The 23,577-nt window shown below is 43.8% G+C and overlaps 2 protein-coding genes across 2 annotated transcripts in view; both read right to left on the bottom strand.

Annotated features, from left to right (window-relative positions):
- Positions 1 to 1,174: 1,174 nt before the first annotated feature.
- On the bottom strand, positions 1,175 to 11,074 carry GRPEL2 (GrpE like 2, mitochondrial). The gene is made up of 4 exons (XM_058543763.1): positions 10,525 to 11,074; positions 8,063 to 8,216; positions 7,079 to 7,160; positions 1,175 to 4,402 (listed from the first exon to the last, which is right to left on the bottom strand). The coding sequence occupies exons 1-4, from the start codon at positions 10,599 to 10,601 to the stop codon at positions 4,038 to 4,040; spliced, it is 678 nt and encodes a 225-aa protein (XP_058399746.1). The 5' UTR covers positions 10,602 to 11,074; the 3' UTR covers positions 1,175 to 4,037.
- Positions 11,075 to 12,616: 1,542 nt separating this feature from the next.
- Positions 12,617 to 23,577, bottom strand: part of AFAP1L1 (actin filament associated protein 1 like 1) — a 37,579-nt gene continuing 26,618 nt past the window's right edge. Inside the window, exons 15-18 of the mRNA XM_058549810.1 lie at positions 21,006 to 21,170; positions 18,825 to 19,003; positions 16,661 to 16,789; positions 12,617 to 14,633 (exon numbers count right to left, since the gene is read on the bottom strand). Coding sequence (XP_058405793.1) covers positions 14,610 to 14,633; positions 16,661 to 16,789; positions 18,825 to 19,003; positions 21,006 to 21,170 — 497 coding nt within the window. The 3' untranslated portion in view covers positions 12,617 to 14,609. The remainder of the gene's footprint in view (positions 14,634 to 16,660; positions 16,790 to 18,824; positions 19,004 to 21,005; positions 21,171 to 23,577) is intronic.

Genomic DNA, 23,577 nt, shown 5'->3' with positions numbered 1-23,577 from the left:
GCACATCAAAGTTGTAGGACAAATTCAAAAGAACTGTAAGAGGAAAAGCAAGGAGGCCTAATTCTGGTGGCTGAGGTGCACAACTAATGAAACTGGGAGTGAAGTTGGGTGACTATATCAGTTATCTATTACCGCATAATAAACCACCCCAAAACTTACTGGCTAAAAGTAACATTTATTTTGTTCCTAAATCTGCACTTCGGGCAGAGCTGTGAGGTCAGCTCATCTCTGTTCCATGTAGCGTCAGGTGGGGCTGCAAGACCCACTTTCAAGATGGCTCACTGAGACGGCTGGCAAGATGGTGCTGGCTACCAGCTGAAGGCTCAGCCAGGACCCTCAGCTGCACTCCACAGGCTGCTTCAGCTTGCTCTTGGTTTGATGGCTGGGTTCCAAGAGTGAGCATCCAGACAGGAAGGTTTGGGTCCAGAAACTGGCAGTGTCACTTCCACTGTATTCTCTTGGTCAATCACCAAGTCCAGATTCAAGGAGATTTGGAGCCATGTTATAAAACCTTCACAGTGAACTTGAGAACGAGCACAAAGTCTGAGTGGATAGGAAATAAGAATATACTTACTAGCACTGGGAATATGGGAAACAATGGATTATGGAGCCAAGGTGTACAGACAAGATTGGAGCAATGATGAAAATGCAAGGCCAAACTGCAGGAAAGGCCGGCTTGAGAGAGGGCCACTCAGCCAGGAGGCTGGGTACCGGGACGCCAGCTGAGAAGCAGAGGTAACGACAAGGCCAGGCAGAGACTGGGAAGCACATGTGGAAGCTGAAGGTCAGAACAAGGCCACATGCCAGTAATCTGGTTGAGAGGATGGTCAGAAGTCCTGCAGTGCAAGCGAAGTGGTTAAAGCAGATAAGACAATTAGAACCACAAAGCAAGCATAAGAAAAGAAGGCGATGCCAGAAGAAGGCAGAAACAGGAGTCCAGATCTAAGAAATACACAAAAATCAGAAAGAAGCAAGGAGGTAGAAAAACAGACAAGACTTCACCACCAAGGCAGGGTGTGGAATGCTGACACGGCATCCACCTGGCTGGGCTGCTGCGAGATCTCAAGGTGCTTCCACTGAAGTGTCAACAAGGTGGGTCAGCAATCAGTGAAGTGACTCTAACGTGTCAATATACAATATGAACCAGGTAGCCAAAGACACACACAGACCACCGTTATTTCAATTCGGGTTTTATTAAAGTTGTTTCTGAATATTATGTTTCACCCTTAGTTTCCCCTATTTGATTTTGCTTTAGTATTTATGAACCTTTCTTCACTTATCAAATCCTCTGCCATGAGAGAGCACCAAATAACTTATATCAGTATCAAATGGACTGATTCCCTTATGGCAATGAGGAAATCCACTAAAGAATCCAAGTACTAAAACACTAAGATCCCCTCAAGTGAGCGAAAGCTTCCTTAAATATCATCCGCAAGCCAACAGTGTATTTTCACTTCACCATCAAGATGGAAATAATTATGAGCACTGACACAATTTTCTTGCTTCTTAAGTCTAAAAATGTGGATTTCTTATGTTATAGTTAAAAGCAACACACAAAAACCCAGAAGCTGTAAGGAAAACAAGTCACCGTGATGGAGTATCTTACCAATTTTTTATAGTCAAGCATCACTTAACCAGTGTTCCCCTTTCCCTAGACTTTAGGCAGCTATAAAAACACAGGAAAGACAATGTGTATAATAAAAAGCAATAAATATTTGAGGTCCTACTGTAGTAGGCAATTTACACATTTTATTTAATCTTCACAATATTGTGAGAGAATTATAACCATTTTACAAACAAGAAAGCAGGCTCAGAAGGGTGAAATGCCTGGGGCCCACGGTCACACAGGTGACCGAGCTGGCATTTTACCATCTGCAAGTCTAGGCCTACACCAAGCCCATGCTCCATTGTGCTACTCTGGCTCCCGAAGGCCCTTCAACATTTTGAGATTCGTACTGTTATACCTCCATCTTCTAAATTTACACTTTTAAGTCTGCAAAACTACTGAATAATAAAAAAATTTTAAATTATTCTCAATCTACCTGCTAAAATAGGAGGTTGCAAGGAATATCAGAAAACTCTTCAAGGAGTCAGAACAATCCATACCTAAAATTATGGTTATTCTAATTCATTGGTAATGACAGCTAGTAATCCAAGAACATGTGGGTAATTATAATTGGCTCATTTTCTTGTCATCATCTCAAAGGAATGAAGGCAAAAAAGGACAAATTCCTACTGTGAAATCTTGACTGCTCATTAAATTTACAGTATGCACTTAGTGGAATGCTAACAGAGGTTCTAGTTTTAAAATCTTACCACCAGTCTTATGCTTGCATTTTAAAAGCACATACTTATTTTTTTAAGTGTCTAAATCTGGTGGAGATGGTAGGGCCCATTGGGGATCAGCTTTATTGATACATGTCTGTGTAGCGTCCTAGAATAATCTATAATGTCTAAGAGGATAACTTTTATCACTCCATGGAATTGGGTCATAGAATTTTAGTAGAAATGGATTTATTTTATGGGTAACTAAATAATTAAACCTAAACCTATGCAACCTGGACATCTAACAACATGTAAATACATGTCTCCTGGGGACATATTTGCATGTTCATTATCGAACTGTTGAATCTTAAATGACTAAAGTTAATATCTAGTTTTTCCTTATTTAAGTTTTCACTGAAATTTAGTTCACTAGTTTCAGATTTTTTTTGAGTTCAGTCCTAAAAAGACTATGTCTTCATACTTCAGAAGCTGAAAGGGCAAGATTAGATCATCATTAAGGCCTCTTCTAACATCGAAATATCCATAACTAACCTCCTTTCTAAAGTCTGATGTATCATTCATTCACTAACTCATTTATTGAACAAATCTTTTACAGAATACCAGCCAAAAGGAAGACTGAAAGAATAAAAAATACACACACAGGCTCATTAACTTTAGGAGGTCAATACATAAAAGGGGAGTTAGATATTTACACATGTGACATAAGACAGATACAAAAACTAGGAAATAAAGCTTGTTAATGTAAGAGAGGTAGTGATTTGTATCAATTACAAAAAATTTAGCCTAACTAAACAAAATGAGAAATCAGGGGAACCTGACATTTTTGTCCTGACCACCTCCCCACATAATCTAATAAAGGATCATAAGGCAAATTTGATAAAGTGGCAGAAGATTTAAGGGCTGGGGGAAAGAGAAGGTGTAGGTAAATTACCTGTATCGACCAATTTGGGTCATTAGCTGTTGATGCTGCCTCAGGTTCCCTGAAATGATTATATACCTAGGGAACTGAAAATAATTTGAAGATAACTCAGCAAAGAAAGCACAGTTTCTTGGCCATGCTTGCCTGAAAGAGACCTGGGTATCTCAAATTTCTTGACGCTCCCTGCCTTCCAAGTCTTGCTTGGGCCTTTAGCCCTGTAAATGGGAACTGGAAAGAGACAATGAGTGTGAAAATGAAGTCTACCTGGCAGGAACTACAAGGACAAAAGACGGCTAAAAGGAAAATAAAATAAAAGAGGGAAGTCTTGAAAATCTATGTATATAAAAATCAACCCAAATTATCTCAATTCAAACAACTATAAAGCTTTATCATCTAAGTACCCAAATGCTGAACCAATCCCTACCATCTCCTTTTCCCATAACACACAAGATCCTACACAATTTCTGTTATAGGGACGATTAGAGAGGAATATTTAGTTGAAAATACATAAACATATACTCACTTCCACCTTTTAAAAAGATTTTGGATTGAAAGTCATCAGAGTACCAATTCAAAAGTAATTTTCCTAAACATATTTTGATAAAGGCCATGGGAACACTTGTCACATTGTTCAAATGCCCAATGGCAAGACTTCTGATGAGACCAAACAGGTCACATTAAATCAATAGAGTATCTTAGAAATAAAGCCAATATGACTAAATCCAAAACAGATCACATGAAGTACCTCATGTACAATACAAACCTAGTTTAATAAATTAAGGAAACACAGGTGACTGCACTCTGGGAGAACATTCAGTTCCTCATGGCCAATTCACAGTCTTCTCTGAGACTCCACTGCCACTTCCACTTGGGCAAGTCTGATGGTGCGGCCATGAAGCTTATAGCCATCTTGCCTTACTAATGCCACGGTGCCAGGCTGCACCCCAACACCAGCTGGCACATGACAGATGAGTTCATGCTCATGAGGGTCGTATTTGTCACCAATGGGTGTCATCTTCTCCAGGCCATGTTTGGCAAACACACTTTTCAGCTTTGCTTCTAAAAGTGACAACCCTCGAAAGATCTTCTCCAGAGTGAGCTTCTGGTCCCCAGGCTCCGTTTCTTCAGAAATGCACTCTGTAGTCTTCTCCAAAATGTCTGCCACTTCTACCAGGTCCTTACAGAAACTCTGAATTCCTATGGAGAAACCAGATACTTTTATTGTTCGTGAGGAAATCACTCTGCCCTTGGAGGTGGAGTTTGGGGAAGGCCCAGATAGATGGCTAGGGTACTAGGTACCCCAGGAAGTGGGAAGACTGCCACACAGGACTCAGGGGTCATCATCGATTACCACCCCAACCCACTGACAAGACAGTGCTTCTCTTGGAAGGAATGTGACTAGGAAGCCTACTAGGAAATGAGGAAGATGGTTAGACCCCGAGAGCTAGGTAAAGACTATATACAAGAGGCTCAGAAACTTGCCCTTTAAAAACTTTCATATGCTTTTGTTTTTCTTCTTGCTATTCATTTTTAGCACTGAGTTATGTATGTTTTGAAAACTCTTACCTGTCTCAGTTGTGCTGACAAATGCATTCTCAATAGGGACAAGCTATTAGTATTTCATGTGGGGGCAAAAATAAAAAAATAGTTGACAAGACCACGCCAAGGGGAAGTCAAGAGTGATTTATTCTTGAGGACTAGCCAAATAGGAGCAGGCAAGTAAGACACATCTGGGCTGACTTGTACACTGCCATGATACAAAGAGCCCTGGCTTCTATGCAGTAGTGTGAGTTTGGGGAAACAGAAGCCTAGGTTCTCTCGTCCATATAGTGAGGGGTTCAGTCTGATTCTATTCTAATTATTGTGTTATTTCAGTAGGTGGTTCATGTCTGCATCATTTCTTAGGGGAAAAAGAAAAAGATCTTTGTGACCTGTTTCAGAGAAGGTGGGTTACTGGGACAAAACTACCCCTGGAAAGAGGACTGTCATCATGCTATATCCCTTAAAAGCACTCTATTTTTTTTATACTTCCATCCTCACTGAGCAATAGTCAATCTCCTAAGTATTCGTGGCCACAAGGAGGAAACGACCTAAGCAAATGACTTCTGTGGCATGTTTTGCCAGACACATTTTGCTCTGTAAATGAATAAATTAGATTATCTATTAAATTCTTTTGAGGTTAGTTAATGTGTATTTGTGAATAGGGACCTTATTAATTCTTGAGGAAACTGATATGAGGCAGTTCCTAACTCAAAGGTTGACTTCTGGTAAGCCTGCTCCCCTCAAGCAGGCAGGAAGTCTTCCCCAGTTATCACAATTGGTCTATTTGCTACAGAAATTCCCTGTAGCTCAGAGGTCAGCAAACTTGTTCTGTAAGAGCCATATAGTAAATATTTTAGGTTTTGTGGGACAAAAGGCAACATCAAGGATGTGATGTAGGTGATTATATAATAAAAGAGAATATAAATTTCCACCAATTTTTTATGATGAAATTCAGACCTGTATTTATGGACTAAGAGGTGGCAGGCTTGGCTTACAGGCTGTAGTTTGTCAGGCCATAATAATTGGAAATAAGAGACTAAAACTTGGATGAAATATCCGGAATACAATTTGGGAGTCAGTATTTAGCTGATACTCAAAGCCCTGAAATATGATGTCCACAGTACTGAATGAAAAACACAAGCCTACGCCAAAGCACTGGGGTGAGACAGGACAGGAACGCAGTGCATCTGTGCACAAATACACAAAACCCAGAGAACAGAAAGTAGTGTGATATAGGGGAAAGAATGGATTGGGGGTCAGGAGACAATGGACTCATGTCTACGTCTGTCACCAATTACCTTTTTTTGGCTCACCTGTAAAAGGAGATTGGCCTAGATAAAACCCAAGGGCCCCCAAGCACGTTCGTAGTCAAAGTATAATGCTCCATATTAAATTGTGAGTACAGCAAGCAATCACAGATTTGCCCTTTACCCTGAGTTCCTGTTGACTCAACTAACACTGTCATCAACACATTTGGAACAAGACGGGGTGTGTTTAGGGAAAAATTTCTGAAAGACTCTGAAATAGACCAAAAAGATTATTCAGACATCAATGAAAAAATAGATGTGATCTAGTACAGCCTTCAGGGTTATCTGCCTCCACGTGGTCCAAAGCCTTTGTCTTGGAGTTATTTTCATAACTTGGCAAGTTGTAGAATACTGAAGAAATGCAAATGATTCTTGTCCATAGCAATGAAAATTGGCTGGTGGAGATACAGTTGATTACTGCACTATGGATATAGACCAGTTTTGCTTCTATGAAGCAGATTCCAGCATTCTTGATTGCCTACATGTCTGCTCTTTGGATTCTCCTCTGAACACCTTACTGATTCACTTGTTCATTAATGAGTTAAACAGAATTATCTGTATAAGGACTAGAATATTAAATGTACATACTTGAAAAATAAAATAACAAACGTCTGGTCAAAATAAAGGCAAATATTATTTTAGCAAATGGTTCACTTGACAACATTTCCTATAAGCAGCACAGATAGCCTATGGGAATAATGGAAGGGTAGGGTAGGAATCAGTTAAGGACTCAGATGTGTTTTTACTTTGTTCAGTTTGCAGAACTGCTAGGAAGTGGCCTTAAACTAAAAGGTATTTTTTTTTTTTTTTTGCTGAGGAAGATTCGCCCTGAGCTAACGTCTGCTGCCAATCTTCCTTTATTTTGTATGTGGATTGCTGCCACAGCGACACACCACTAACAAGTGGTGTAGGTCCGTGTCCGGGAACCGAACCCAGGCCACTGAAGTGGAGCACACCGAACTTAACCACTAGGCCACCAGGTCGACCCCTAAAAGGTATTTTTTATTGTGAATAAATCTCTTACCAAATATCTTGGCATCTTCTACACATCTCTGGGTTCGTCGTCTTATGTTTTCACCATCAGCTACAGCTCTTTGGTATCTCACCTGAACATCAAAAGCAAAGTTAAAATGATGAGAAAACAAATGCTTATTGGTAGAAAATGTTTTTGTTTACTTGAAGGATTTTACCCTTATGACAGGTTTTTATAAAAAAAATTAGGAGTTGTAGGAATCTTAGATTAGCTCTCCAAATCCTGACAAAGCAGGAACCTACTCTTTATAGCAGCCCTGATAGGCTTTCATTTAGCCTGCTAGTTTGAACACTTTAACAACAGTTTTCAAGGTCATTATATTGAGAAAAAGCTTTCTTTTTCACGTTCAGCCAACACTGCCACCCTCCAACTTTCGTTCACTGAACTGAATTCTAGGACAACCAAGAGCAAGTTTTACTCTTACCTCCTTTGAAGCTACCAAAATATCAGATATCTAAGTACTGTGACACAACAGGAACTGAAAAGAGATGACCATCCCTAGGCAGTGATGGCTAGGGAAATGTGTCATCTATTTGAAGGCAGTTATTTTAGTCTTTTTCTCTTTTATTCTTATAATTCCTGGTTCCTTTAACTGCTCCCATAAGACATGCTTTCCAACCTCCTTATCATTCTGGGTGGTCTTGCTTTGGAATTACTTGATCTTCCTCTCTCAAAGTATGTCCCTCAACCCAGTACTGGGCACAGTATGCCAGACGTAGTCTGATCAGCAGAGTGCAATGATAAATGACCTCACTCATTCAACAAATATTTACTGAGTGTCTACTACATGCCAGGCACTGTACCTCCTTTGAAGCTACCAAAATATTAGATATATAAGTACTGTGACACAACAGGAACTGAAAAGAGATGACTATCCCTGCGCAGCGATGTTTTTGAACTACTACAGATTATTTTGCCTTGGATATTTAAACTAAAGAGAGGATGTGAAGGACAGATAATATAAAATCTACTCACTGTCAAATCTTGGACTTCCTTCTCCAATTTAACAGCTTTTAGCCTTAAGGCTCTTTCTGCAAGAGAGGGCCCGAGCTCATCAGGAGGGTCCTCAGAACTGCAGTCCTCACCAGCAGTTCTCTGGGTGGCAGTGCTGAAGGGATGCAGCCATCCCCTAAAGTGGGAGGGAGGTGGCGCACAGTGAAGAAATGCCATCATAAACAGCCAAAGTTACAACACAGTTCAGAGACTGGGAAGTTTCCAGATTGAACTTCAGACAAAGTGCTTTCAGTCAGAGTAACAATATGAACACTTATGAAACGCTTACTAAGTGCCAGACACTGTTGTCAAGGTTTTACTTAAATCATCTTTTCATCTCACTGTTATCATCCCTATTTTACAGATGAGAAAACTGAGGCTCAGAGAGGCTTAAGACTGGCTCAAGATCACACAGTTAGTATTCTATTGAGCCAGCATACTGATCACCAGGCAGTACAAATACCCAGAAGTGGGGACACAAAAGTCAGCAAGAGAAAACCAAGTTTGATACCTAGAACCAGTGGGGCAATATCAGCAGAGGGAATTCAAAACACAAAGCCACACAGTTCTGGTTCAACCCTTCACTTTACAGGTGGGGAAAATTAAACCTAGTAAACAGACTTTATTGAACTGAAGTTAGGCCTAGAATTCTACACCTTCATGACTGCAAGCTATAAGTAAGGCTTTTAGGGAAGAGAACCTGTGCTATGAAAAATTCTGAGATAACTCACCTATATGTAAAATCAAGTCAATTAAATACTTGTAAACACACTGTATCTTATGGACTGTGAACTATAACAGGTGAATAAAATAGATCTTTGTATTCAACTATGTTTGTAATGTAGAATTTTGTACAGCTAAAATGTTTGACATTTGGTTCAGTTCACATAGGAAGAAATGTGGAGTAGGGGCAAGTTTGTAGATCTTGGATTGTAGCCGTGCTGAGCCCTCCCCTTCAAGGAGGTTTCCATTACACCTCTTGGATCCTCATGATTTAAGTAAAATCATCAAGAAAATCAATCCGTGAGTACAAAAGCTCTTATAAATTGGCATATATTGAAGAGTGGTCATTGAGGTGACATCTGAGCAAAGGTTTAAAGGGGGTAAAGCAGTTTGCTTTAAGAAAGGGAAGAGGAAACAAGTATAAAGGTGTGGGCAAGACAACTTTTATCTCCCAGACTTTCCAGGCCAGTCCTGAATTCAATGATTATGATCTGGTGTCTAAGTTTTTGGTTCAGAAAATATGGTCACCATGGATCTGGGGCAAACCACACAAGATGAAACACATCCTTCCTCTTAAACCCATAGCAAACTGCATTTATCCAGTTGGAAGTAGGTCAAAATATTCTCAGGGCCAGTGTGAAAGGAAAATGGCTAGAGCCCAGGCCGTGAAAGAGGGGAAATGTGGCCTTTCCCTTCAATTCCTACTGCTTCAGAACTGGAGTGGGGGGAAATTTTATCAGAGGGAACCATTTCCTGGTCACTTCTCTACATCACAAACCGCCAGAAAGACTTAAAAAAATTGACCGTGGTTAAAAAAAAAAAAGGCCTGAAACCCTGAATTCAACCTCTCACCCAGGTGTTAGGGCGGCGTGCTGGGTCAGGTGTGTTAAAATAAACAGGTGACAAATAGTTATGTAAAATTCCCGGATTCCCCCGTGGCTTAATTTACATTTCAGAAGTCCAACCTTACCCACCCCCCTGCTCAGCCATTTTATTCTTTCCGATGCAGACATCGTCTAGGCGGAATCGTCCCTGAGAATAATTAACATTGCTCACGAATTAAAAGCGCCAATTCTGGAGCGCTGACTGGTTTCCAGTCTGGGTTCCATTTCCCGAGGATTTAAGTTTGGCGAAGTTACTTAACTTTTCCAAACCTCAGTGTCTCCAATAGAACGGGGGTAATAAAAAGAACTACTCATCGTTCTGCAATCGGCACGATAAGTGAGCAATAAAAGCCGCCGCAGCCGACTGATAAAAAGCAGCAACTGGAACGTCCCTCTCCCGACGGCAGGTGCAAGGGCCGCTCGGAGAGAGGAGGTTGGACGCCCTCCCTTGCCCGACAGGTTAAGTGAAGCCCGGATAACGGGGAAGGGACTGACCCAAGGTCACACAGACGTCAGGGGAGAGAATCCCAATTCACCTGCCAGCGCCACACCTGGGGAGAAGGTGCCAGAAGAGGTACATCCCCAATTCAATCGATGCTGGGGGCTGAACAGACTTCCCCCTCCGAGGACGCGCCCTCGGGTCTTCCCGCATTCCTCGGCCCGGCGAGGGGCGCGGCGGTGGGCGTCAGTGTGCCCCTCTGGAAAACGGGGCCGCGAGCGCCCGGTCGTCGCCGCCGAGAGGCTCGGCGCGTCCTCTCGCCCTGCAGCCCACACTCCTCGCCGGCCCGCTCGTCCCCACTGCCCCCACGTCCCTGACCCCCGGGCTGCCTCGCTTACCTGCCCTCGGACGCGGCGCTCGAGGCCAGGAGGCGCTGCACCCCTCGCCGGCCCGCCCACAAGGCCCGCGCGGCCATGTTCCCGACCGCGGCTGACGGAGGCAGCGCACGCGCACTTGCCCCAACCGCCGAGACACGCTCACTTAAAAAACCAGGCTTCGCGGGCGTTTCCCTCTCCCGGCTGCCGGACGCGAAAGCTGCACTTCCGGCTGTCCGTGTGCGCCGCGCTCCTCCACGGAACGCAACACTTCCGGTCCTCGGTGTGTTCGGGTCCCTGTCGCAGGGACGAAGGGGCCGTGCCACCCGCGGAATCCGCGGCGAACAAAGGGCATCACAGCTGTGCCCTCGTGGAGCTTACGTGAAGTTATTAATAAACAAATGCAAATACGATGTAAAGTCAAAATATGGCCGGTGTTTAAAAGTGAGGAGCATGGTGCTGCAGAAGTCTAGAATACAATATGGCCGAGCATGGGGAGTTTTCCCCAAGGAAGTAATATTTGAACTGAAGGCTGAAGAATGAGTAGATGAAAAGAGGAAAGTGGTTCAGGCAGAGGGAAACAGCATCTGCAAAGAGCCAGTGACGGGGGAAAGTTTTGCGAGGAAGGGACTGAAATACAGGAGGGACGGGTGGGGCAATACGACACGAATGGGTAGGCGGGGCCAGGTCACGTGAGAGGTTTAAAAAAAAATCGGAGCCTGAGTCCCACTCCCCTGTCACTCGTCCCTGCTTTTTCCTCCCCTCACTAGACTGTAAGCTCCTTTAGGGCAGAGGGTTTTTTGGTCTGTTCATTTCCAATGAACAGTGCCCTAATGTAGTAATTCAAATTTTTTTGTGGAGTGAACTTAAGTCTTATTCTGATCGCAATGGATACATGTTAACAAAGCCTTTACATATTTAAGGGGGTCACTTTGCTATGCTTCAGGAAGGTGTCTGTCTTGTTCACAGCTGTGATTTCTAAAATCTAGTACAGTAGGTACTCAATAAATATTTGTTGAATGAATTAATAAGTTGGATGATGTTAGTGGAGATGGGAAGAAGTGGAAGAATTTTAGAGAGATTTAGTATGGAAAGTTGACAGGATGTGAGCATGGGCTAATGATTGGGGTTGAGGGCACTTGGAGTTGCCAGACTAGTTACTAGTTCTAAGGTAAAAAAAAAAATTTTTTTTTAAGGGATAGGAAGTGTGCCTTCATCATTCTGAATCTTCACCGTAACGTGGCTTACTTGTACTGTAGCTATGGGTCAGATTTTCTCTCTGCTTGTCTGTGAGTTCCTTGGGGACAGAGCTGGAGTCTTTTGCATCTTTACATCCTATTCAAGGCCCAGCTCAAATGTGTTGTAACCAATACCTTGTGTTTCCTTTTGGCCTTAGGAGAAGAGCAATATGGTTTAGGGAGGGATTATGATCCCCCTTTACATATGAGAAAATTGAGGCTCAAAGAGGTTGGTGAACCTGCTCAAGGTCCCCCACTGAGGATCTAGTGACACTAGAAATCTGACAGTCCAAACACTTGGGAGTGTAGGGAAGGATGGAGCTTCAAGTCCACTCGGACCTATGAGCCTATACTTTGAAAAAACAACCAAACAAGGCATTTTAACAAGTAAAAACTGGCATCCATGCTTTAGCCATTTTGTTTACATTTCTCTCAGCTGTCCCTCTTACACCAAATGTGCTGCATACATGAGTCCATTCATTCACCTATTTGTTGAGTGCTAGTGTGCTTCTGAATGCTGCAGTGCAAGGTGGGGGAGAGACCTGGATAAAATAGAGCCTTGGGAACTAAGAGGAAGGGCTCTAGGCTCAGACTTCTTGTATTCAAGTACTGGCTCCACCACCACTTCCTAACTGTGGCCTTCCATTTCCTGAACTGTGAAAACTGGGATAACAGAACCTGGCTCACAGGGTATTAGTAAAGACTAAAGGGATAGTGCCTAGAAAAGTGATTAGTTAGCACCAGGACCAGCTACATAATTTAAAGGGTAAAAGGAAAATGTGGAGTCTCCTGTTCTAAATTTATTAAGAGGGCAACAGCACAGCATTAAACCAACCCAGGGCCCTACTAAGTGCGGGGCCCTGTGTGACTGCACAGGTTGCATGCCTGTGAAGCTGGCCCTGGCTAACACAGTGCCTGATGCACGGTGAGTGCTCAATAAATGATAATTATTGATTTCCTAAGGTCCGAGCTCTCAAAGAGTCCAAGATCTATTGGAGGGAAAAGACAGTTAATCTTAAAATAACTGCATGAGAGAGAATGTGACACACGCTGAGGACATTGTTGGGGGCCATTCCAGGATCCATATTTTAAAAAACAACATTGACAATCCAGACTATGTCAGCTCCTTTGTCATTGAAGACACTCAAGTGGAATCTGGATGAAAATGGTCAGTTATGGATTGGTTGCCTTTTAGCTTTTGGTGGTTACCAAGAAAAAGTCATTTCTTCATCAGTAGAAAGAACACAGGATTTTGAGTCAGACATTTCCTATCTAGTTAATAAGAAGAACCACTTGACTGGGCATTTCCTATTTCTTGGACACTGTGCAAGATGCTTCCCATATATTATCATCTCATTGAATTACCCTAACAGTCTTGGGAGGAAAGTATAATTGTTAACCCAGTCTTCATAGGTAAGGAAAACAAGAATCAGAGAGGTCAAGTGACTTTCCCGAAGTCACAGCTGGTAAGTGGCAGAGGCAGGGCTCAACCCAGCCCTGTCTGGATCCCGGTTCATAAACCCTAAGCCTTATGCTTTGCCACTGACCAGCTGAGTGCTTTTGGTCAGATTACTTTCCTTGCTGTGGTCTCCAGCTACCTCAGAGGGTGGCAAAGTTTGGATGAGGCTCAAGTATGTAAAGCCTTCTTCGGTAGGGTAAGGTATGTGAAGCCTCTATTGAAGTGCCCAGAGGTTATTCTGGGATTTCTCTTCTCTCCCCTTGAGCTAACCTCTGAGCAATTCCAGTTGAATGGTTTTTTCTTTATTGGAGGGAAATGTGGTAACGACCTATAAAGTGCCTACAGTGATGAGAAAGTACTGAGTGGCACAGCAAGGAGACTGCCTAGGACTTGAGGTCCTTGCTCCCCTATAACAGTGTCAAGTGTTTATAAAAGGCTTAGCACCCACATGGCAGAAGTGAGCCACCATCCTCTTGGTTCTCCCTGATAGTTTTACTTGACAACAGATACGGAAGGGCAGACTGGTGGGCCTCGGAGTGCAAGATAAAGATAAAGACATAAAGAGTGTCACCTGGATTTCTAACCATAGCTCCTGGAGCCTGAATGTCATATAAAATAGATAAAGGACTTGACTGACAGCAAATAACCTCACCCTACAAAGCCTACAACATTCTGTGAACATTAGACATCCATGCTGTCACTGAGTATCACTGTGAGGTTAAATTATGTCAGCTGCTGAACCTCTCTTTGCCTGCTGCATACTCAGATCTCTGATTTGAAAACAATTCAAATCTGGGGTTCCGGTAGCTGCATCTGCTGAGTTCTAAAGCGAATAAGGAATGATTGTAGAATTTGCTTGTTTCTATAGCTTTTGTTCACCTTTATGCGGCCAGGGATAATTCTATTGATTTTTCAGCCTATTTGTCTTGCCCAGAGGTGGTCAGTAATGCCCAACATGAATCCAGTTGGCGCAGATGTGATCGAATGACCAAGTTTCTTCTCTTCGCCCTGCACCACGATGCTTCAGCACTGCCTTCCTCTGCCCTAAGGACTGGGAATGGGATGCTGAGAATGGGATGGAATGGCTTATTCACATGTGCTTTCATTTCTTCCTCAGAAGGGAAGGCCAAGACATTTAACAAAACCTTTACAACAGTGCAGATTTCTATCTCCCTCCACCCCCATTTTCCACCCTCTGTAAAGTTATAAGGACGCCCTCCATTTCCCTCTTCCCTTCTACCTCTTCCCTCCCCAATTCCCCTATAATCATGCAGACAGTAAAGGCTGGTCTTTTGGGTGCCCCGGAGAGTAGAGACTACTTCCAGTCTTCTGGTATCTCCTTGTGAAAAAAGCATTTCTGCCTTAGATGGACAATCTGGTATTTCCTTTGGAATGAAATCCTCATCCTCTTTCTAGGTCTTCTTCATTTCCCATTCCTGAAGTACAGAAAGACAAGACAAATCAGTTTGCTGAATATTCTAGTGTGACTTGTAGGATAAAAACGTTCCACTGTACCTAATTACATAAAGATCGCCACCGGCCAGATTAGAGAGCCATGGGTCCTAGTCCCACTCTCTCTCTCTGTAGCCTTGGGCAAGTCATTTCTGCACAATGGGCCTCATCTCTAAGGGGGCTCAAATATCACAAAGTTTGTCTTTCTCAGACAAGAAACCTGAGGCTCAGAAGGGGGGAGGGAAGCGGGGACTGCACCTGGCCCCAGTGCTATTCCACAGGACCTTGGGGTGGGGTAGGACGCTGATGAGAGAGAAGCCAAAGCAGTTTGGTAAGGAAGGGTGAGGGCAGGCAGCCCATGGGGCTCCATTTCTTCTCCCACGGCTGTCTAGGAGTTCATCTGAGAAGGATACTGAAGTCATGGCCAACAGTGAATGGCTTTTTACCCACAAATGATGCATGGGGTTTCCAGCCAGCCCTGGAGGTGATGGTGTGAACCAGGGTAGAACGTGATGGTTAGAAAATTCTTGGTGGGAGGACTCTCCAATCCCAATCTGCTCCTCTCCCAAGCTTCGCCATCTAAACTGCAGTTGCTCAAGGCGATGACCTAGGAGTCATCCTTGATTCCTCTTCCTCATCCTCCACATCCTCATCAGCAAATCCTCTGACTCTACCTCCAAAGCCAGCCACTTTATATCACCTCCACTATACCCTTCTCATCTCTCATCTAGATTACTGCTTCTAACTGGTCTCTCTCGTCCCTTCATCAGTGCTCAACAGAGTAGTCAGAATGGTCTTTTAAAAATGTAATTCATATCCAAAAATGCCTTGCTCAAAACTTGCCAGTGACTTTCCATTATGTCAAAACAAAATCCAAAGCTCTTCCAATGGCCTATGAGGATCAAGGAGAAGCAAACTATGGCCCGTGGGCCAAATCTGGCCCACTGCATGTTTTTGTACAACCTGTCAGCTAAGAATGGTTTTCACAATTTAAAAAAAATCAAAAGAATAATAATTTTTCATGACACATGAAAATTATATGAAATTCAAATTTCAGTGTCCATAAATTAAGTTTTATTGGGACACACCCATGTTCATCATTCTTTTACATGTTGCCTATGGCTGCTTTCCTGCTGCAATGGCAGAGTTAAGTGGTTACGAAAGAGACTGTGTGGTCCACAAAGCTTCAAATATTTACTATCTGGCCCTTTACAGAAAGTTTGCTGACATCTGGTCTAGATGATCTGGCCTCTGGTTATTTCTCTAATCTCACGTCCTAATGCTCAGGTATTTGTTTTTAGGTCCACACTTTCTTATCTGCAATTCTGAAATTTAGAAAGTTCTGAAACTAAAATTTTTCTCAAATGTATTGGCACAAACTCATTTGGTGGCAAAATCTGACCTGAGCTGATGTGAGGCTGTTTATAACCTCTTTATTCCACATGGTGTGAATATTCATGAGTCTTGCTATAGAATTATTAACGTTTGCTTACAGAGTACCTCCTGAGAACTTGTTGGAGTTTTTCATCATATATAATATGTATCATATTACCTTTCTAAAATCCAAAAAGTTCTGAAACACAGCTGGCCCCAAGAGTTTCAGAAACAGGACTGTGGACCAGTATCACAGTGAGCCCTGGCCTTGGAATTGGAAGAGGTGGGTTTGCATCCCAGCCCTCCCAATGCTGCCCTGTATACCAGTGTGCAAGTCCCTTCAACCACCATCTTCAGTCTCCTCACCTATGAAACAGGGCCTTTCCTGTCTCAAAACACACTGTAGACTCAGAAATCAGATAACCGAGCTCGTTAGAACTATGTGTTAAGAAAGAGAAAATAACTTCTGAATGAGATTTAAGGATTTTCTCTAAGCAAAGTTCATGAATTTTACTGCATGTATGTATTGGCAATTGTCTGCCTTTTCTCACTCGCTGGTGTTTTGGTTCTTGGTGAGGTTTCAGAAAAAGGAGGCTGCCAGTTCTCTGAACTGTGCTTAGCTGAGTGATTGCTGTACCTTGGCTTTCTGCAGTACCCTTCCTTGGTTGAAGGTTACGATGGGTGGGCTCCTCTTCCTCAGCTCAGAAACACAGTTGACAGGGAGAGGTTGCTCTGGGGCGTTGTTCTGGGGTTTATTTGCAGTTTCCTATTGATAATAAGAAATAGTTACATAGGTGAGGTCTAGTGCTGGCTACCTACAGCAAGCCTGCCCTCCAAAGATGCAAGTAGAAGGCACTCTGCTGACGTGCCAGCATCACACAGGGTGAGGGAGGAAGATACTTGAGGGCCTTGGACTAACGGTAAGGATGGCTAAAAGTACGAAACTCCCACTATGCACCAGGCATTGCGTGGGTTAGCTTATTTAGCCTTTCCAGGTCTATGAAGTAGGTACTAATATTAGTCATCCTATTTTACAGAGAAGGAACATGAGAAGGTCAAGTCACTGCTCAAGGTCACACGGCTGGTGAGTAGGAGAGCTGGCATTCAGACCCCACAGCCCTCTCTCTTAACCTCTCTCCTGTATTCCTTCTCATTTTCTACACTGCCTTCACCCCTTAAATTTTCCAGGTAATTGCTTAGTACCTTACTGGATGTAGTTCCTTAAGCATGACATTTTAATAGCTAAGCCTGCAGGGAATTTAGAGAAGACTTCTCTTTATCTCCCAAGGCCATCAAAAGGATCAGAAGTGGGGGGAAAAGTCCCTGGAATGTGCACATCAGGGCATGCAGGTGGGAGGAAGCCGCTGGAATGAGTGAACCCCTCCTAACTCTTCCACCAGCCCTCTGTGACCCGGGGAAGTTGTTTTGTCCCTGGCCCTTAAGCTCTCTGCCTGTATATCAGCTTGGAAAAGCCCCACGGAGAGGAAGTGTAGGGGCGGAAGAAACAGCCCTGGCTTCAGAGTCACGGGGTGTGGTCTGACCAGGCAGTGTAACCTTGGACAACAACAGTAAGAATACACTTCCCAATGACAACTCACACTTATCAGACCAGTTATTGCATCTCTCTGAGTTTCAATTTCCTTGTCTGAAAGCAGGTAAAACATTTATTCATTCAACAAGCATTTATTACACTCCTACTATTTTTCAGACTAGGTAAAGAGAGGCTAAAGAGATAATGATAAAAGAGACATGTCCAATTCTTAATAAAAATACAATCTAGTGGAGGAGACAGACATTAGACAAGTAAGGACACAAATATATACATACTGTGGTTAATGCCATGAGGAAGAATAACAGATGGGACCACTGGTAATTTACATCAGTGGTTTCCAACTGGAGGCAATTTTGCCCTCTCAGGGGACATCTGGCTATTTCTGGAGACACTTTTGGTTGTCATAACTAGGGGTGGGGTGCTACTGGCATCTAGTGGGTAGAGGCTAGGGATACTGCTAAACATCCTACAATGCACACAGAAGTCTCCTATGAAAAAGAATTATCGGCCCTGGATGTCAATAGTGCTGAAGTTGAGACACTCTGATACAGACTGAGGTCAGCAGAGTTCTTCCTGAGGAAGTCCCATTCAAGGTGAGAGTACCTACCTTGCAGGGTTGCTGGGAGCATCGGAGATAATGGATGCAAAGGCCTGAGGATAGGGCCTCGTACACTGGGGACCCTAGGAGAGGGCATGTGCCGTGGGGGCTAAAGCAGGGCCCTGGAGTCAGACTTCCTGGGTTTGGAATCCTGTCTTCCACTTAGCTGAGTGGCCTTGAGCAAGTTATTCAGCATCTCTGAACCTCAGTTCCCTTGTCTGTCAAGTGGGGTGAATGCACATAGTACTACCTCATAGGACTGCTGTGAAGACTGTGTGGGATGATACAGGTGAAGATGCTGTACTGGCCTTCACAAGGTTGAAGTAACCGACCAAGACAAGGTTGTTATTCTTATTCAGTGTATGGTAGTTATTATTATCATCAGTAACCCCAAGGCTACTTCTGAGATCACATTCAGGATAAAACGTGACATGGTGCAGCTGCAGTGGAGAGAACACAGGCCAAAGAACTTGCTCTGAGAGCCCCCTTCCCAGCTGTGCCCCCTCTGTACGGCATCTCTCCTCTCCTCTGGGACTCAGCTTTCTCATCCGTAAACAAGCATAACTCCTGCCCCCAAAGAACGATCATGAAGAGCTAGAGCATGTGAGGGGTAAGGAGCAGCTGTCCCTGTGCAGAAGGAGGTGGACTCACCCCACTCTTCTTCTTGCTGCTCACGGAGAGCCCCAGGGCCGGGCCCCCTGCCAGGGACTGCTGCAAGCGTTCCTTCACAGCCACCAGCCGCAGCTCCAGGTCGATCCGGCGCTCCTCCTTCCCCCGACACTGAGCTTCCAGGGCGGCCACCGCCTCCTCCAGAACCTTTACCTTTGCTCCTGTGTCCAAAGACATCCATGAGAAACAGCTGAGCCTGGCCTGAAGCATCAGGGAGCCGGGCAGGGCCTCAGGGCCTACTCTGGCCCTGCGGGGGGCCTTTCCAGCCCTCGGTCCTCGTTAAGAGATGGACTTTGGGTCTGAGGTTCCAGCTCCATGCTGAGTTGTGTGGTTTTTACCTGCCCAGCACCCATTTCCCCATCTTCTGGTTATAGAACCCTGATTTCCCACTGGGAAACCACCTTTCCCTTCTCAGTCCCTGTAGTTTGAATGGGGCTGACCTCACTCCTAGTTCAAGGGGTTGGCACATAACTTAGATCTGGCCCATAATCATATCTCATTTTCTGGTCACGGTAATTGATTTAGGGATCAAAGCTGATCCACTCAGAGTGAATCCTGAGGTGTTTGTGGGGGCCACTGGGAAGAGAAGCTCTCTCTGCTGGGGTGGCTGAGAGGACTGGGTGAGGGCTGGAGCTGTGCAGCCATTATGCCACCATGAGGGGCAGAGAATGAAACCAACGTAGAGGAAGGCAGAAGCAAGAATTAGAGAAATATGCTTCCTGATGACATCATTTAAGTCCCTGGACCTCACTATACCTGATCATTCAATTTTCCAATTACATTGTTCTCCTTTTCATTTCTAAGCCAGTTTGACTTTGGTTTCTGTTACTTATAACCAAGAGTCATAACACAGGGCTTTCCATTGACCAGTAGGAACCAGGGGTTCCTACTAGGATTTTGCTGCTCATTCAGTTAAGCCAACAAACCTATATTAGAACCTTCTTTGTGCCAAGAGCTGTGTTGGGTCTTACCAGGTTTAAAAATTAGTTTCATTGTTTGCCCTAAGGGAGTCTGCACTGGAGGGTTTTCTAGTACTGGTGAATTCTTTTCATTCATTCATTCATTCAGTAAATACTTACTGAGTGCCTGCTATGTACCAGGCACTGTTCTGTGCCCTTGGGATATATCAGTGAATGAAACAGGCAAAGATCCTTGCCTTTATGGAGCTTGTATTTGTGTGTGTGTGTGTGTGTGTGAGAGAGAGAGAATAAATATAATAAATAATCTAATATGTTACAAAGTGATGTGCTATAGGGAAAAACTGAGCAGGACAAGGAGGATAGTCAACCTGTTCCAAACCCTGGTTCTGACTCTTAGAAAGTTCTTCTTTATATTGAAACCAAACTGCCTTTCTGGGCCTCCCTTCCATTGATTCTGGTTCTTGGCCACACAGAACAAGTCTTATCCTTTAAGCGAGAAGTTCTCAATCTGAGGCTCATGGATTCCTAGGCAATCTATGGCTCAGGGGGCACACGAGCTCCTGAAATTGTTTGCAACATTGTGAATTGTGGGTTTTTTTCCCCTTAAGAAAGGGTCCATAGGTTCCATCAGATTCTCATGGGGTTATGTGGCCTTGGCCATATTCTATATGAGGACAGTTCCCTCCAGCATGTGCAGAAACCTCAGGCTGAAAGTGTGCCAAACTGCAGCTATAGAGAGAATTCAAAGGGAACACAGCAGAGAATAGGGTGCAGAGGAGCCCAGAGCAGGCAGGGCTTGTGGAGGTCACGGCCCTGGCTTTCAGAAAAGGATCCTGGCGAAGTGTCCCTGCCCACTATTTCTAGCACCTGGACCAATATCTCACACGGTCAGGTGCTCAGCACATATCTGAACGAATGAGCTAATGTGAGGCTCAAAATGATACCTCTTATTTCCTTGATTTTAAGGCACACTCTATTTTTCACGTTTTAACATTTCTAAAATCAGATCGCATCTTTCCACATTAACTGTACACCTTTTTGTCATGCTTTTTCATCCCCTTACCCCAAAAGCAGTTATTAAATTGATGGCACTTCCACTAGTCAGGAGAGACGGTGATGATAGGGTGACGATGAGGAGGAGGAGGAAGGGGAGTTCCTGAGTAAGGAACTGGGTGACCTGTGCCAGGGGAGGTGTCACGGCTGAGTCCCCCATGAGCGCTCAGGACCACACCCACGTAGGTACCTGGGCTGCTCCGAATGGCTTCCTTCAGCTCCCTCTTCTCCTGCCTCAGTGCCATCAGCTCGGTCCGGATCGTCTCTTTCTCTTTCTCCAGCTTCTCTTTTTCTACCAGGTACCTCCGGGCATCCTCCTCAGCTCTGTTCTTACCGTACTTGTATTGATTGGCACCTGCAGAGATGTGAGGCAGGAAAGGTCCTCTGGTAAGGGTACCTGGGTGGTGTTAGCTTCTCTCTCAGCCTCAACTCCTCCATCTATTAAATGGGAATACTTAGAGCTATACCCCTAGATATATTTCATGTGACTCTTCTAAGGAAACAAGGAGCAAAAGGGAGACAGAGCACAGGGACGAGGAGCAAGGGCTTTGGAACCAGACGGACCGAGGTTTGCGTTCTCTTTTGCCCAAAGTGAATGGTGGTGTTTTGTGCCTTCCCTTTAGGCCTTGGTTTCCTCACTTGTAAATGTGGATATTGATCATATTTACCTTTTAGCATTGTAGTAAGGTTTAAATGAGATAATTCATGAAAAGTACTTAGTATAGTACCCGGCAAATAGTACGTGCTTAGTAAATATTAGATAATAATAATAATATGAAACAAATTTTGTGATGTATAACACACTTTGGTTTTAAAAGGGCCTGTTTTGGGCTGGCCCGGTGGCGCAAGCGGTTAAGTGCGCGCGCTCCGCTGCGGCTGCCCGGGGTTTGCCGGTTTGGATCCTGGGTGCGCACCGACGCACTGCTTGGCAAGCCATGCTGTGGAGGCGTCCCATATAAAGTAGAGGAAGATGGGCATGGATGTTAGCCCAGGGCCAGTCTTCCTCAGCAAAAAAGAAGAGGATTGGCAGATGTTAGCACAGGGCTGATCTTCCTCACAAAAAAAAAAAAGGGCCTGTTTGAAAGTCAACTCTCAGGTATATAGAAGACAAGGAGACAGCCACTTAGAAATCAGATCCAGAGAGAATTGAGACTTTGGGCTAAAGTCAGGCATTGCCCATTTTATTACTGGGAAAATGGACCTTGTAGTCTACTGTAGGCTCTACACTATGGTGGACAATAACAACAAATAACTATGGCAACAACGTATTGAACATTTACTATATGCTAGGCCATTTATATGCACTTCCATTTAATCCTCACAAAAACTTACTATCATTAGCTCTATTTTATTGTTGAAGAAACTGAGGCAGAGAGGTTAGGTCTCACGGCCAGTGATGGCAGAGCCCAGGTTTGAACCCATGTCTGTCTAACTCCAGGATCCACGCCATGCAACACTGCTCTAGCTGGGCAAGGCCACAGTCCAACCTCTCAGTGAGGTTTCATTTCTTTGTGACCGACAGCCACATACAGTCCTTTTTAAGTTGGTGGGTTGTGGAGTGATCCCTGTGATTTACTAGTAATTGGGGGTCTTGTCTCTGCAGCTCTTGCAGGGATTGTGGTGGTCACGCAGTGACCCATGCAAAAATCAGTTCCTGCCACCACTACCCTGCAATTCCAGCCTGATCATAAACAAATCATGGAGGGCAGAAAAGGCGACCCATACCTCGCCCAGCTTCCCAGATACACAATGGCTTCCTAGGGGAATTGGCTCCTAGAATTTTGGACTTTATAGACTGGTAATATAAAAAAAAAATGAGTAGACCAATAAAGGGCTGTCAACATTCTGTTGTATCTGATAAGGACCTTAAAAACCCCAATTTTTTCCAATATTTTATAAAATAAACAATATTTTAACATCCCCAGAGTTGGAAGGATACAAATGCAGAAATAAATAGTCACTTACATTGAATAGATTTAGCTTTATAAAAACCTTCATGCACTGTGCTTATTTTTCTCATTTCATTGCAGATGAATGAAAACTTCCTTACAGACTGAACCAGCAAATGGACTCACCTTTGGGAGCTGCTACCCTGATTTGCCTTGATGTGTCAGCACCACGGAGAGCAGCTTATCTCACATCCCATCCTGTAATACTTGAGTCACTCAAATGTGGTGAAGAAACAAACTAGATTGTTTCTTTTTATAATTTTATTTATTTTTTATTTATTTTTTTATAATTTTAAAAATTTTTTCCCCCAAAGCCCCAGTAGATAGTTGTATGTCATAGTTGCACATTCTTCCAGTTGCTGTATGTGGGACGCGGCCTCAGCATGGCCAGAGAAGCGGTGCGTCGGTGCACGCCCGGGATCTGAACCTGGGCCACCAGCAGCGGAGCGTGTGCACTTAACCGCTAAGCCACGGGGCCGGCCCCTAGATTGTTTCTAATGGGTAAGTTGTAAGGAGCTATCATTCTGTGGGCCTCATAGGGTTAGTGATAAAATATTTGCTTCAGGTCTGCTGAAGCACCTTCCAGAAAAATCTGGGCTTCCATAGTGAGAAAAAAAAGGATTGTATCCAAGTTACTAATATAACCAATGCACTAGTGTTGTAGTATGTATCAGTACTTCATTCCTTTTTATTGCTGAATAATATTCCAGGTGATTTTAGGGGGAAAGCCTCTATTGATTCTATGAGAAGTCAGCTGTTAATCTTACTGGTGGATCTCTTGTAAGTGATGAGTCAGTTTTCTCTTCTGCTTTA

The sequence above is a fragment of the Diceros bicornis genome, chromosome 1 (genome assembly GCF_020826845.1).
Source record: "Diceros bicornis minor isolate mBicDic1 chromosome 1, mDicBic1.mat.cur, whole genome shotgun sequence".
Lineage (NCBI taxonomy): Eukaryota > Metazoa > Chordata > Mammalia > Perissodactyla > Rhinocerotidae > Diceros > Diceros bicornis.
This window is presented reverse-complemented; position numbering and strand designations above follow the sequence as displayed.

Coding starts and splice junctions, on each gene's coding strand:
- GRPEL2 (XM_058543763.1), bottom strand. CDS start 10,601: ATGGCCGCGCGGGCCTTGTGGGCGGGCCGGCGAGGGGTGCAGCGCCTC. Junction 8,217..10,524: donor AGCGCCGCGTCCGAGGGCAG/GTAAGCGAGGCA, acceptor CTCCCACTTTAG/GGGATGGCTGCATCCCTTCA. Junction 4,403..7,078: donor AGAAGATGCCAAGATATTTG/GTAAGAGATTTA, acceptor GTTTCTCCATAG/GAATTCAGAGTTTCTGTAAG.